Source organism: Heptranchias perlo, chromosome 19 (assembly GCF_035084215.1).
Source record: "Heptranchias perlo isolate sHepPer1 chromosome 19, sHepPer1.hap1, whole genome shotgun sequence".
NCBI lineage: Eukaryota > Metazoa > Chordata > Chondrichthyes > Hexanchiformes > Hexanchidae > Heptranchias > Heptranchias perlo.
The window spans coordinates 8,837,248-8,852,757 of NC_090343.1; the positions used below are offsets into that span (position 1 = coordinate 8,837,248).

The following is a 15,510-nucleotide window of genomic DNA, read 5'->3' on the forward strand; positions in this document are numbered from 1 at the left end:
GCGTAATTAAAGTGGTCAAAGCAAGTTTCATAAATTTCCAATGGCCATGTATTTTTGCAGCAAAAAACAAACGGGGGGGGGGTTGAGTGGATTTAAGTTCTGGTAAAGAAGCATGCGTACTGCACAAATGAATACTTGTGTATCTGTCTCAACTCCATAACATTGCTCCCTTAGGTTGTGAAGGAAATGGACAACGAGAAGCGAATGCGCCTGCTGCAGTTTGTCACGGGAACATGCCGTTTACCAGTCGGTGGTTTTGCTGATCTCATGGGTAAGCCGCGTTCAAAACCAAATGGGTGATAGTAATAATGAGGAATTTGTTCATTCAGATTGCTTGCTTGGTCTGCAGCCGCCATCGACTTCAGTATCCAATGTCGAGGACGTTCATAGCATCTAGTTTTGCAAGGTTGTTGTGTAATAGGGAGATGAGAGCTCCTGCAATGTTTTAGTGAGTAAATGCACCACATGATGTTACCAAAAATTACCTGTGTTTGGTCCCTGGTGATGAGTTAGCTGACTTGAGCTGGAGCAGCAGCTGGGCCCTACAGTGAGCTGCAATGGCCCTGATTGGAGGGTTGGAAAATCAGCTGGGTTTCCCACTTCTGATTGCTATTCAGTGACCCTCACTGAAAAGTGCAATCTGAGTGGATGTCAAGAGAGGATAATGTCAGCTAGGCTGTGATGCCTTCCGCGATGGAATAGCAAAAAAAGTAACCATGAAGCCGTCGGATTGTCGTAAAAACCCAACTAGTTCATCACATAGAATTTTACAGCACAGAAGCAGGCCATTCAGCCCAACTGGTCTGTGCCTTCGTTTATGCTCCGCATGAGCCTCTGCCCACCCTACTTTATCTAACCCTATCAGCATATCCCTCCCATTAATGTCCTTTAGGGAAGGAAACCTGCCACCCTCTGTCGAAACTTAACACTATACCAATGCACTAACACACTCAGACCAGTATCACAAAGGGAAAAGTTTTACTTAATTGACTTGTATACAAGGGAAGCTGTATTCTGAACAACGGTCAGAATAACCTCTTCACTGAACAAAGGACACAGTTCACATTTATACAGTTTAATTAGCAATGCCACCTGTCATAGAATATGGGCGTACATGTACATTCTTTATTGGTTCAGGTAGTTGGTCAATCAAGTAGTGAGCCTGCCTCCTCTGGACATCCATAGCTCATTCCTATATTGGCACGTAGGCCCGAGCACTACCCTCCCTAAATTCCGAAGCTGGCTTATCAGTAGGGCTGAAGTCAGTCTCAAGGCCACATGGCCTCTCAAGAAACTGTATTCTCATTATATTTTATAGTCAGCAATACACTTATCTGCTCGGGGGGAGGAGGGGGCCAGACAGTACCAAGCACCTAGACAGCCAACTTAATTATCAACATACCAAGGCTTAAACGTAATTACACAATTGTGTCTTTCTGTGTGTGTGTGCGCTGTAGCTACCCCATGTATGGGAGTCCAGGAGTTAACATTGGTAAAATATCCATCATGCATTTCTTTTCTTTTTTATGGTCAAGTAGCTGTTCACGTATTTCTACATTAATGTGGTCTTTATGGTTTTCCACACCTCACCCAGTGTGGCCTATATGTACCTCCAGACCCCCACAAACATGGTTGACTCTTAACTTCCCTCTGAAGTGGCCTAGCAAGCCACCTAGTTGTATCATCACCTTCTCAGGGCAACTAGGGATGGGCAATATATGCCAGTGACACCCACATCTTGAAAATGAAGTATCCAAAAGCCCTAAGACAATGAGGAGTGTGGACTCAGCTGACACTGATATTGCTGCCAAGCTGACTGTTGTCATTCATTGGAAACAACTTTTGCGAGCTTGAGTATAGCAGGGGCTGCTCTTTCGTTTCAGCAATACAAAACTTGGATTATTGCACACTGCAGAGTCCGGTTTTATCTCACTTTTGCTTAATGTTTGCAGGCTAGCTGGTTGATGGAAACTCTCAGTGGGAGAGTGCCCCACTTCAGAGTGGGGAGTATCAGTGGGTGAGGTAGCATCTCAAACACAAAGGCCAGAGTGTCTTGTTGGCCAGTTTTATAAAGCAGTCTGGACGGTGTTCATGGAGACTGTCGCATGCTACATTGAAGGGTGACAATATGTTACCTCGTGTTGGCCTAATCCATTCTGTGCAGGGGGCAGCTTGATGACACCGAGCTTATTTTCTTGATAATCAGAGTAATTTTTAACGTCTTCAAATCTGAAACATTGGGCAACATCAAATTCAGAAGTACCATTTACATTACTAGAGAGAATGTTTGTAAAATCTAAACTTAATAAACAAAATATTATGTAGAGGTGAATCTCAATTACACTGCAGTGTGCTTTTTCTTTTTCCTCTGAACTCGAGTGCACTTTGTATGAAACTGAATTATAGGTCTGTTGAGAATGAACATGGCAGCTAGGCAAGCTTGTTGTGATCTGCAAGACTTCATTCTGAGCCCTTTTGTTAGCTGTGTTTTTGTCAGGCTGCAGTTATACTGTGTTAAGAGTCAATTTATTAGAGTGTGGACTCGCAGCTTGCAGCGCCTGATTTATACTGGTGAGAGTGCTTAGTTTCCCAATATTAAGGAGATTCCGCAGTAAGCTTGTAAAGTATCTGGGAGATCCAGCGGGACCACATTGAGCACTTTTTAACTGGCTTCGCAGAGCACTGGAATTATATTTCATGTGGTGTGAGGAATGTGTGTGTGTGTGTACAAAGGGCCTGTGGAACCCTATCCTAGTGAGGAAGCCAACTCATTCTAGGGACCAGGGCAGAAAACTGGAAAGGAAAAAATAATTGGCAGCAAGGCTGTAAACATCTTGCTAGTTGGCAAAATGACTGAGAGCCAGGCATCATTGCAGAACCACCGAGTGGCAGTTCACGTGAGGAGCAGGGAAAAAGAAGCACGTAAGAAAGTAATGGCTCCATATCAGTAGTGGGCATCCTTTCGTGAATTCACTTCTTGTGAATTTGTAAATTTAAATTGCAAATTTCCAATATTAATATCCAGTAGATAAAGTACCCAAATAGTAAGTAACTGCAGTTGCAGTTCTTAACTACCGGGAGGAAAGGCAGCAATGGAGGGGAATATGGAACACAATGCAAAGCAACTCAGAAAAGGCTCAATTTCTGAAGCGTGCTGCTTTGCCTTATGGAAAGTTATTCAGTATGTCTGTGGATTTGGAGTCTGCTGCTTCCAATCCCTCCAACTCCACTGCTGCTGTGGCGACAATGGCCAATTCTTCACCACCTCCAGTTTCTTCCAGCATCTGCTCTCACGCTCTCTCTCTGACCTTTCAGCAGTTTCAGTGTCCTGGACCCACTCTGGCCCTTTTTCATCAGTCCTTGTCTGATCCCGTCAGATGCTTCAGGACTCACTTTCTCCTACACAGAGAGAGGTTTTAAAACAAAAGGAAGGGGGAGGAGTGAGGGAAGCAGGAATAAGATATAGAGGAATGAGAGACGAGCAGAAAAGGAGAGAACAAGCCAAAAAGAGAAGGGACAGAGGAGAGAAAGACACATACAAAGGAAAGATGAGGGAAGCACACAAAAGGGAAAAGTGTGACACACAAGAGACTGATAGAAGGAGAGAGTGAGATGGAAGGGAAGGTGGAAAGTGGTAGAAACAAGTGAAGAATTTGTATTCAGGTTTACCACTAATAGTAACCTTAGTTCAAAGGCATGAAATTTTCATGAAGCTGGTAGGCTTTTTAAAAAAGAGTTTTTGGAACGACGGATTGTTTTAGATTATATTTTAAAGTCAGTGAGTGAATTCTGAGCAAAAGTGGGCTTAAGGTATGATTTTGCTCCTGTAAAATTAGGTGTGCCACCTCTGACTATGCTCCAGAGGTGTGGGGTACTTTCAGGTTTTTTTTCTCCTGGGCTCTCCTAAAGGTACAGTCTAATGCAGAGTACAATTTCACAGGTGCCTGCGACTGTTTGGGCATTCTTCATTTGGGAGCCTTGACATTTATCCTTGTATTTAAAGCTGTTTTTATCAGCCTAAACTGTTGAGTTGATCAGCTATGTTGCCTTGTGAACAAACTGACAGCTATAAATGCAAGGGCAGTCCAGGAGAATCAACAGAATCTTTTGTTACCTTGGTAATGGCTTTTGAACAGTTGTAAAGGTACAGTGAACTTTTCAGGTTTTAACCAAAGCCTCAGAATTTGTCATTCCCTTGCTCGCTTAATTAATATGTTGTTTGCTCCAGAATCATTCAATAATTCAAATTAAGCAAAGTAAATAGCACAGCAAATTGGGAATTTAGTGCTTTAAAAAAAATCTAATTAAGCGACTTTGAAATTCAGGGGACTAGACTATAATTAAGCAGTTGGATGCTGTGATGAGACACAGCTCTTTCTTGATAGATGGACCTAATGCCCTTTCTGGTCATTTACCGTGATCATTTAAGAAAGAATTGTATGTTCTTTTCGATGTAAAGTCACATATTACTCCATAATCAACTCATTTTGAGATTTTTGCAGAAAATGTGATTTCCTATTGTCAACCTTTTCAAAAAATGTATTTGCAAGGAGCCATGCATATATCAGATTGTATCTGTAAGCAGTCAGTAATTCAACACTGAGTATGTTGCCTCAATACTCTAGAACCATTATCAGTTCCGCCAACCTGGACAAGGAACCTTTCTTATCTTTGATACTGAGTGGGAAGGAAATTACAGTGTTTATGTGCCCAGAAATACTGGCTTGTGACACTAATTTACAGAACTTGGTTCAGCTTGTAACCAAAATAAGTGACTTTCACTGTGCGAATAGATTTTGTTTTTAAATAAGCTTTTCCTTCAGGGATGAATATCAATGTTGCATCCTTCACTCAAATAAAAAAGTATTACATTTGTTGAATGAGAAGAGCAGTCAAGTGCCTAGCAATGGTGTAAAATGTACATCCACGGTGTGCTAGTTCTTAAATAGCACAAATTATTCTTAAATTGTGCCAAAACAGACACAAACATTAAACTTTTGGCTTCATGCCCTTCCTCATTTACATGTCTGTGTGTTCATTACATTGTAGCTGCCTCTGGATTAATTTTCACAAGCTTGTCTATCAATTCCTTTCACAAGGGAAAATGAAGGAAAAGAAGCTTTGGCAGCATTACTTGCATTAGTGGTTTCTGACAAATGGAGTATGTGGATTTCAATTGGTGAGAAAGTGGAGCCACAGAGTTTGCTTTTTTTTCTTGCTTTTGCTACCCATTTTCACACCTCCATCGTGCCCTCCCTCCGAGGGCAATGACTTCAGCTGCCGTTGTGCAGTTCTTCAGGTGCCCAGTGGCTGTTCCTCATTTGTGGGCCTGGATGGTGAGTTTCAGCAGGGTCATCACAGTTAACCAGATTCCTTACCTGAAGCTTATTTAAAAACAAAACCTGCAGTGATATGAAAGATGATAAAGGTTCCTTGTCCAGGTTGGCGGAACCGATAATGGTTCTAAAGTACTGAGGCAACGTACTCAGTGTTGAATTACTGACTCACCGTCTCGGCCCAGCATGAGGATCAGCCACTGAGGTAACATACCGGAGAACACTGGGCACCTGAGGAGCTGACAATGGCATGTGAAGTCAGTGCCCTCGGAGGGAGGGCACGATGAAGGAGTGAAAATGGGTAGGAAAAGCAAACTGTCTGTGGCCTCACTTTCCCACCAACCAAAATTTACATGTGTCATTTGTGGAGTCTTATGGATGCAATCTGATATGCATAGCTCAAGCAGGGGTTGTTGGATAGTGATCAGAAACCCTCAATGTTTTTGTGTGTGTGTGGGTACTGAGACCAACTGTAGTACCCTACTGCTGCCCAACTTAAATTGGTTACCTTTGCACAGATTGAAATCAAACCCGAGAATTGGCTCTGCTACACCATCTTACCATTTGGGGAGACTGACACTTCTCTTTCAAGTGATAAAGGTATTTTCAGCCACAGTTTGGGAGCGCAAAATATTTTCGTGCATTCTCTTTTTTTAAAAAATAAATCTAAAGTTCTGTTATCCATAAACATTCTGTACAATCACTTGTTTTATTCACTGAAATGAAAAGTACCAACTGGCAATTCCTTTTTGTGTTTTGATATAGGGAGCAATGGTCCTCAGAAATTCTGTGTTGAAAAAGTGGGGAAGGAAAACTGGTTACCAAGAAGCCATACCTGGTGAGTTGAAACATTTCATGAAATGAGTCTAAAACAGCTTTTTGTTGGTGGGCCAAATATAGTATGCGTTTTTTATATTTAGGGAGTGCATGTTGCTCATGTCTTGGATGAAGTAATTTATTATATTACCTACTTTGTGCTTATTCTCCATTTTGGCCCCATTAGCATCTTGTAGTGATGTCCTGTGAAGTAAGCAACCTAGGAATCTCAAGTGCCGTTGAATGATCAGGTGCTTTTATATTCTAGGGGTGCAGTTGATGGCAGGCACACAGTTCTTCCCGTTTGCTGTGGTCCACAGTGTAAACATTCTGGAAAATGAAAATGTGGATCTACGATTGTGCTGCCTGGTTAAGGCCAGCGACTTCAGTAAACCATTTGCAATCTGGGTCTTTATTGTACAACAGAGTTCAGCATGCCCATAAAGAGCAACTCCTGACTCCAAATATAAAAGGGGGAAGAGCGGTGCCTGGCAGCTTCTCTCCCAAAACACAATCAACAATGCGGTGTTGTGTGAGAGCGCCTATAATTAGTTTGAGAAACCTTCTCGAGCATGCACGCTCATGTCCTGTCTCGTGCTCTCTTCTGTGAGTCAGGCTGAGTGGGACACCAGTAAGGTGCTTTTTTTTCTCTCTCGGAGAAAAATCTGAATTCAAGTCGGGGAGTGCTGCTTGTGGCAGAGAGCAGTTGGACCTAAGGAGGCTGAAATAAAATAACTTTTGGGGGAGAAGGGAAGAGAATTCTTCTGTAGAAAACAAAACTAGCTCTTTTATAACCATGAGCTGTAAATTGTAGCTGGCAGGTTGAGTATCTTACTGAGTGAGTTTAATCTCAAGTTTTACCATCATGGTTCTGATTTTTTTTTTTCTTTAACATCTTTTCCCTATAGTTTTAATCGTTTGGATCTGCCACCATACAAGAGCTTTGAGCAACTGAAGGAAAAGCTGTTGTTTGCAATAGAAGAAACTGAAGGTTTTGGACAAGAGTAACTACTGTATAATAATCTTGTCAGAAAAGGGTATTGTGCTGCCTGTTGTTTTAGGGGGTTCTGTACACGAGGAATGCACTTCATTTCTCGTGCTTTTCTTTCCAGTAGACATCTGTTTATCCAGACATGTCAGGACAGTCTATTTGTGTTGGAAACCCTGTGGGAAATGGCTGAAAAGCTTTGTCTTGGCTTTGTCACTCTGTATTTACAAGCTGAAGAACCTAATATAATGAGGAAATTGTACATGCTTAAATAGAATTAATGTGCTGTGATAAACAGTTTAAACTGTAGTGTGTTCATTTGTGTTGTATGTGAAGGAGCAGCCAAGCTGATTCCCTCCCCACTTACACGTAGGAATACAATTGGCTGCTGTCAGTAATTTAAAGAGATGGTCAGGAGAGGGTTTCCTGGAATTAATAGCATCTTACAATTGACGCTGAAGCAGAGCTGGAAAACTTGACTTGCCAACTAACCAGGCGCAAGTTCCATCGATGAGCTGAGAAACAAAGCAAGATCGTGTATGTCCCTCCCATCCTTTCATTTTATTTCTCTTCCCTTTTGCTTTCCGATTATATTACATTCTTTGTGGGCCATTACAGCGGGTTCTCCCCCCTCCCCCGATTCAGTCTCTGTCTTTGCCAAAAGATGTATTTATATTTCATTTTAAGATTAATTTAAGTTCGCATCAATGTTTTAAATTTTAATTTAAGCAGGTGCAGTGAGATTGAGGTAGTCCTTTGCATATGACAGATTCCTGTTAAAACATTTTTTCCAGCACTGCTGATACTTGAAGCATAGGTGCAGGCCACTGTTTGGTGAACAGATGTCTACTCTAGCATTGCACCTTTTATTGAATTATTTTTTTTTTTAAAAAGAGGGTCTCTGTAAAACACCTTGCACCAGTAGTGCTCATAATGTTATCCCAAATATGTTCCTCCTCCTCTGTATAAAGGTTAGCTAGAAAGCAGAGGCTTTTGCCCTATATTTTTAAAGGAATGAGTAAAGTAGATCAATCATAGCTCTAGTTTTATAGAGCTTGATTGGGAAATATTTTTGTGGTATATGTGTGCTGACACCTCTGATTCGGGAAGGGCTGCTGTATAATAAATAATATGTTGTCTTCAGTTAGAGGTTGAGCTTTTCCCATTTGCTGTCTTTTTTTTGCCAACACAACTTTGCAAATACCTTCTTTGAGGGCATTTTAAAGTGACTGACACTCCCTTTACATTCAGTTTGGGCAAGCAGCACTCCAGGCAGCATTGGCTGGACCTCCATTTCTACTTTGTGTCTTGTTTGTTTTAAAACCATAAACCAGCAGCAGTGTACAGCATTTTACAAATGAGATGGGTATAATTGGTTTTGAAGTTCCTGAAATGGGCTTTGGTGGGGTGCGAGGGTGGTGGTCGATGGAGTGGGGGGCGCGCGGAAAGAGCATTCTCTAAAATAATAGTAACATTCAGTGCTAACTTTTCTGTGACTAAGTACTCGAATGCCCAGGATTGTCACGACAGCGTGTTTAAACAATTCTCTTTTACTCAGAAATGTTTGCTTCGTGTATCCATTTGTGAAAAGGTTTCTCCTTTCTAGAATTCCTCCCCCCCCCCCCCCCCCCCCCGATCCCTGGATGAGAAGCTTTAAACCAGCCCCATACAATTTGTATGGGAGACTCGCTTTGATTGATCTGGCATTCCTCTTTCCTTCCCACGCTTTTCAGTCTCCCATCCCCATCCTAATCCCAAAAAAAAGATTTGAGTGAATTTCTAGGGAGCCATTTTCAGGTTTTAAATTTTTTGTGTAAGAGGACAAAAGTAGAACTTAGCTGAGATATAAATATCCCAAAAATCACCTCCAGCTGTTTGGGATACAGACTGTATTTGCATTCCCAGGTTCTATTTATAATCTAAATTGCATTGGGTGGTTTCAGCTGGGACCAGTAAGGGTATGAAAAAATCTCAGCCAAGGTTACTGTTTCTGATTGCTTATCTAGTGTGGCCCTGCCGAAAAGTGTGTGCATGTGGATTTGGGTGAGGACAAAATCGAGCTGGGCTGTGATGCCGCCGGAGGCGAGTTTCCTGTGATCACTCACTGTCTAGGCCCACAGGTGCATTGCCACTTAGGCAAGACACTCGAGGACAGTTGACACCCATGGGACTATACCCCAGCATAAGTTAGCGGCTTGAGGAAAGGAGGAAGAAAAAAAATTGCATGTGGCAGTGGTGTGTAGGAATACACCAGACGATGACCACAGTTCTGATCAGGATCAGCAGTACCTCTGGTGTTGTATTAGCTGAAAGGACCTCCCTGATTATTGAGAGGGCTTTGGTACATATTAATTTGAGAAGCTGATTGCAACTCTTAACGATTCTTTAAGCTTGTCCACTCTTGGTAGTTGGGAAGATCTGGCCTTTTCCAATTAAAAAGAATAAGAAAATGGCGGCATGACCATGCATTCAGCTAGTGGGGAAGAATGGGGTTCAGTAGGTCTGAGTGCAGTTTACTTCCCAGCTATTTATAATCTCTCTGGCTTGAGTTTTAGGTCAAGCACTTGCTTTGAATTCAGAATTTAAGTTATTCCATCAGCATCTGCTCTATAAAATAGTGTTTACCTTTTTTGCAATTCAGTAGGCTCAACCCTTTTTTTTCTTCCCGTTCCAAATGTTTTTTTATAAAGGTATTGTATGGTGTAGTACTGAGCCATACAGACCAGAAGTTGCTGGTTTGTGCTGCGTTAGTTAATCTGGGAGAGGGTAGTAGTTATATCTAACAATAGGCCCAAGAGCTCTGGGGTCAGAAGGGGAAATTCACCCCGGATTCCTGCTCTTGATCACTATCCTGTGAATCATGCTGAAAAGTGTGTAATGAGATCTATTGAGGACCAGACTGAGCTCGGTTTTGATAACCTCCATGCTTGAATTGCCCCAGGACACTCACTGTCCAAGCTCATATGAAAAGCGACTGCAGATGCCAGTGGAACTGTAGCACAGCAAGAAAGTCGGCGCTTTCAGGTCGGGATGAAAGAACGTTGGGATGGGGGAAGTGGGGAAGCTCAGTCGTCTTAATTTTAACAAAACCAGTTCTTAAACGAGGACATACTTGTGATATATTTTCAAGATTTATCAGTAGTTATAAATGTATATAGGGTATCAAAGGGTAGATAGATTCTTTTGTTAAAATCTGCCCATTTTAGCAAGTTTTGAATTCAGTTTGCATTTGTAAATAATCAGTGAGTCTCCAGCTGGGTTAGAGGGTCCTGGTGGCTCAGTTGATAATTGCACATTGCTGTGTGATGGGCTATGGAGAGTGGAAAGTCCCAGGTTAGCTGATCCATATTGGAATACAGCAGTTGGCCTCAGTGGCCCTATGCTGGGAAGGGAAAATTCAGTCAGGGTTCCTGATCGTTATCCAGTAAACCCTGTGCTGGACAGCGCATGTGTGGACTTCGGGTGATAGAGCAAGATCAGAATCTCCTCCATCATTGTTGAGGAACCTGCCGACACTTGTTGTCTTGGCTCATACAGAAAGAATGGCCACATTGCCAAGATACTGGAGGCCTGCGGAACCATTAAAGGGCTTATGCACAGACTGCTTTGCGATTGGGGTCCCCAAGCCTTGGCTCTTGCTAACCTGCATCTAAGTTGTCTAGGCTTAGGTGTGACTCGCACTGGGGACTGTACGCTCTTGTTTCAGGCAAACAGGGTCTCTCCTTGTATAGATTTCTCGGTCATTTGGTTTGGTGACTGAGCATGGATTTCAGTGCATGATTGCCACCTGACTGGCCAGAAAGAAACCAGTTTCTAGTGGCAGAGTTTCTTGAGTGCTCTGTTTTGCACTCCACCTTTATCAACAGAGTAGACCTGTTTCTAAGAAATGCCAGTCAGCTGGGTTCAATATGAGCCCTTTAGCAGAAAGAATATTTTTAAGGTTAGGAGAGGGCTGGAATAAAATTGTTCGGGGTAATTTTGTTGCTCCAACTATCCTGATTAATGTTTAATTATCCCTGTTCTCTTGTGTAATATGCATTATGATGGCTAGGATGCTGATAACACAATTGAGATATAGTTTAATTCTTAAAAATTAATATATTAAATGCCCATTAAATGTGAAACAATCGCTTCAAATTTTTGGACTGCAAGTGCTGTGCTACACAACACTTCCCATTTTTTTTCTCTGTCCCTTGCCACCTGCCTGTTACAAACATAGTCTCTTCCACTTAGCACAGAGCAGCGATCTTGGTGGCTGATTCCTCTGGGCCCGTCTGACCAACAGGCAGCACAGTTTCAGTGAAGCAAGATGGAAACGGGCTTATTTTTCCACTCCCTGCTTGCCTATCTCACTCCTCACCACCCCTTCTCTCTGCTTCCTTTTGAAAAATGTAACATCCTTGCTTGTCTGTGATGCTTTCTATTATCCAGCCACAAACTGAATGTTAAATCTCAATGATGTTACATACAGGCCCCTAGCCTTTCATTCAGGAGTAAGAGATTTACTGCTCGTGTTAACTAGGCTGTTTTGATTATCAAACTAGGTGTTCCCTCCTTTAACCTAACCAGGAGACTCTGCAAATTGCCATTCATTTCTGTAGGACAGTTTATTGATGTGTGTTAACCCTATTAGCCTCAATGATCAATTCACTACAAGGCAGTGTTGCTTGTCTGTATTCTTTTTACTTGTGAAGCAGGATGTGCTGACGTTGCTTCTGAAATGCTGGTCATGGATTAGACTACGTATTGGTTTAAATTTTATGCCAGATTAGTGGGAGGCAGTACTTTAATTGATCTTGTCACTAGGGATTAAACATGTTTATAAAATACTACCCACTCCTCGGTTAATCTGATGCATGTAAAGTGTAGAATATCGGGGGTTAAAAGTGGAGCTGGGCTTCTTTGGTTTTGTTCCGGTGGGGAAAAAGCAGGTTTGATCTGTCAGGGTTTTAGACCCACACAGCTTAGTCAAACACACAGCAAAAACCTTGTACATTCCAGCAGAATTAGTTAAATTGTAATCCGTTTTCAACTTGCACAGCTGAAGCAGAATATTTTTTCCCATTTTAAATGAGTTGGTCTACATGTGCACATGGTGAAATTCAGTGTTTATATGGTACTTTCATGCTTTTCCCCCTTCTAACTATTAGGGTAATGGCTTGTGATTGCAGCTTTTTCCCCCATAAAATCGATGTCAGTTTGTAAAGAGATGGGGATATAGCTCTCAATGGCTCAGTTGGCAAAGGTTGCATGTAACTGAATCATGGAGACCAGAATGTCACCTATTTGATTCCTGGTATATGCCAAGTTTGCTGATCTTAGTTCAGTAGCAGCATATGCCTCCATACCCTGGCCTGGGGAAAAGGAAACTCGCCCCAAGAAGCTAAAACTTGATTGCTATCCAGTGAGCCCTGCTGAAAGTGCTTTGGTTGGAAATCTGATGGGGGACTGGGTCCCCAACAATGGCCACTTGGGTAAGGTGCTGGAGGGCAGCTGGTGTCTGTGGAACTGTACCCTGGTGGGAGTCAACATCTTAAAGAGGAGGATGGGCGAACATTGACAAAAGGCAGCAATGTATTAGATCTGGAGCTTACAGTAAATGTTAGTGTCAATTCGTGAGAGAGGAAGGGAAAAACACCATTATGATCTGAATGTCCGCTACTTTGTTCAGGAAATAACTGGAAACTGAAGCCACGGGTACTGCACTTTGTTTAAAGTTATGTATTATTGAGGAAACCAGTTTCTCATCCTATCTGCATGATGCTTTGACATCTGATGACGATTTGAAGTCTGATTTTGTGGGCAAGATAAAGATGAGACCTAGCTAGTTATCCAATGGTAATGGCTTGCATTTTCTTTTTAATCTGATCTTTTGATTTTTGCCGCATGGTAATTTTTTTTCCCTTTTCCAGAGAGTGGGGGAATAGAAAGACGGCAGCTGGCGTGTTTCGTGTTCGCCCCCACTATAATCACCACTAATAAAACCATAAAATTTAGGCAAAAATTGCATCCAAAAGAATTTGGAAATCTGTTTCTCTCTAGCACACATCATGTACCAATTTGTGTAGTCCTTATTCCAGTCATCAAGTATTAGTGAAAGTTTCTGATCCTGTCTTGATGGGCCATGTACAGTGCCCAGTGCATCCACATATTTCAATTGCTAGTGCTGTTGTGCTATTTTTACTCCCTCCATCCTTTTTTGTTGGTGTGATGAGTGAAATCCAAGATCTGTCACGTTATTGGTGAAATGCACTTGATATTGAAGTTGATGACATTAAATCATAGTTGTAACCAAACATTTTGTATTAATACAAAGGAACGGGGCTTTTGCTCATTTTCAAAAAAATTAATTATACCGTACCCCAGTCTTGACTTTGTGGCCTCGAGCGCTGTCCGCAGCTTCCCCCAAGCTCCGCTCTTGAGCTGTTGGTGCAGGAGAACAGCCTCGTTTCTCTTTCCCCACTCCCCTAGCAAGTACTTGACCACTGCCCCGCATCTCCCCAGTGAGGCAGCTAAGATTGGGCGACTAGTCACGTCCAGAAACCAAACCAGTTTGCACCTCCAGCTGCCTGTGGTTGAGTAGCATGCTTCTGGTCCCTGGCATATTGTTGACATCTTCCTTCGATTCCAACTCCCATTATTAAGGAGGAGAAAATTTCCCATTAGGCATTATGCCTCCATCAAGAACCCAGAAATCCATTGGATAACATCTGTGTAGCATCCTTTCACCTCATGCCCACCATGCAAGTTACCCAATGTTATATACATAGCACTGATATTACTTTGATTTAAAATAAAATATACTTGGTATTTTAAATAAGTGGCATTAGAAATATTTCCAAGTAAATTCTATAGGAAGTTTAATGGATGTCATTTCTGAAACTGCAACATAATTTAAAGAAATCCAGGTAATTGCCTCCTCAGAACTTTGAGCTTTCTTATATCGTGTCTAATTTCCACTGTATGATATCTAAGGATTGTAAATCATGTTAATATTTCTGTGTTTAATCCTTTTGTAAAGCTGAATTTGATTGTTTCAGAAATGGGTTAAGGCTAATAAGGTAATTCTGGCCTCTTGCCACAAGCTTCTTATCCTGTTTACCTATGTAAAAATAGTTAACATTGTAAAAAAAATAAAAAGCTTCTCTTAAAACTGTACAGACAACATGCTGCTGAGTGTGATCATTTTTGGGTCTGGGTGTTCTTTCCCTGGTTCTATGTTGACAAATAGTATTTTTTTAATGCACTATTCTAGTGAGGCACAGATCTTCGTTCCAGTTCCATAATTCCAATAAAAATTAAATTCACTGAAAGATCTGTATTATTTCCTCCCCTGTTTTCAGTGGGCAGGTGGGTGAACTTACATGTGAGACTTGAACAGAGATTTGCCCAGTTCAACAGTTGTTCCTTGCTCACAAACCTGCTGGCTGGTGGGACTAAGGAATTTTCCTATCTTCAAAGCTTTTAAAGTATGCTTTTGAAGAATATGAATTCTTTAGCCCCCTTTCCATGCATGCCAAGCACAGATCAGAGCAGAAAGTTTAAGATCACTTGCTCTCATTGATAAGTTAACAACTACTTGCATTTATATAGCACCTATGTCCCATAGGCACGTCACAGAGGTGTAATCAGAGAAAAACTGGATGCCAAGCCAAAGGAGATGATATTAGGAGGGGCAACCAAAAGCTTGGTCAGAGAGATGGATTTTAAGGAGAGCCCTAAAGGAGGCATAGAGGTTTAGGAACCTCCAGACCGAAGTGCCTGGACAGCTAAAGGCACGTCCGCCAGTGGAGGGGTGAGGGAAGGAAAATGCACAAAAGGACAGAATCAGAGGAAACAAGAGTTTGGGGGGGTGGGGGGGGCGAGAGGAAGGGTTGTAGGGCTGGAAGAGGTTAGAAATTGGGAGGGGCGAGGTCATGAAGGGATTTAAACATGAGAATTTTAAATCTGAGATGTTGGGATGCCAGGGCCAGGAAGGGCAGGAGTGTGGATGATCGGGCTGGGATACGGGTGGCAGAGTCTTGGATTGGTTGAAGTTTACAGAGCGTGGAGGATGGGAGGCTGGCCAGGAGAGCATTAGAATAGTCAAGTCCGGAGGTGACAAAAGTATAAATGAGGGTTTCAGCAGCTGATGGGCTGAAGTGGCAATAGGTAATCTTTGCGACGGTAAGGCTATGGGGTCAGAAGCTCAGCTCAGGGTCAAATAGAACACACAGATTGTTTACAGATTATTTCAGACAATGGCCAGAGGGGATGGAATCGTTGACAAGGGTACAGCGTTTGTAATGGAAGACAAAGTCAACGGCTTTGGTCTTCCCGATGTTTAATTGTACCTAATGAAGATTCTGCATCTGCTTTAGTGTCGTCATC

At 42.1% G+C, this 15,510-nt stretch overlaps 1 protein-coding gene across 1 annotated transcript in view; it reads left to right on the forward strand.

Annotated features, from left to right (window-relative positions):
- LOC137335131 (E3 ubiquitin-protein ligase Itchy-like) overlaps positions 1-14,305 on the forward strand; it is an 89,181-nt gene extending 74,876 nt beyond the window's left edge. The window contains exons 23-25 of the mRNA XM_068000255.1: positions 175-271; positions 6,102-6,174; positions 7,061-14,305. Coding sequence (XP_067856356.1) covers positions 175-271; positions 6,102-6,174; positions 7,061-7,160 — 270 coding nt within the window. The 3' untranslated portion in view covers positions 7,161-14,305. The remainder of the gene's footprint in view (positions 1-174; positions 272-6,101; positions 6,175-7,060) is intronic.
- Positions 14,306-15,510: the final 1,205 nt, after the last annotated feature.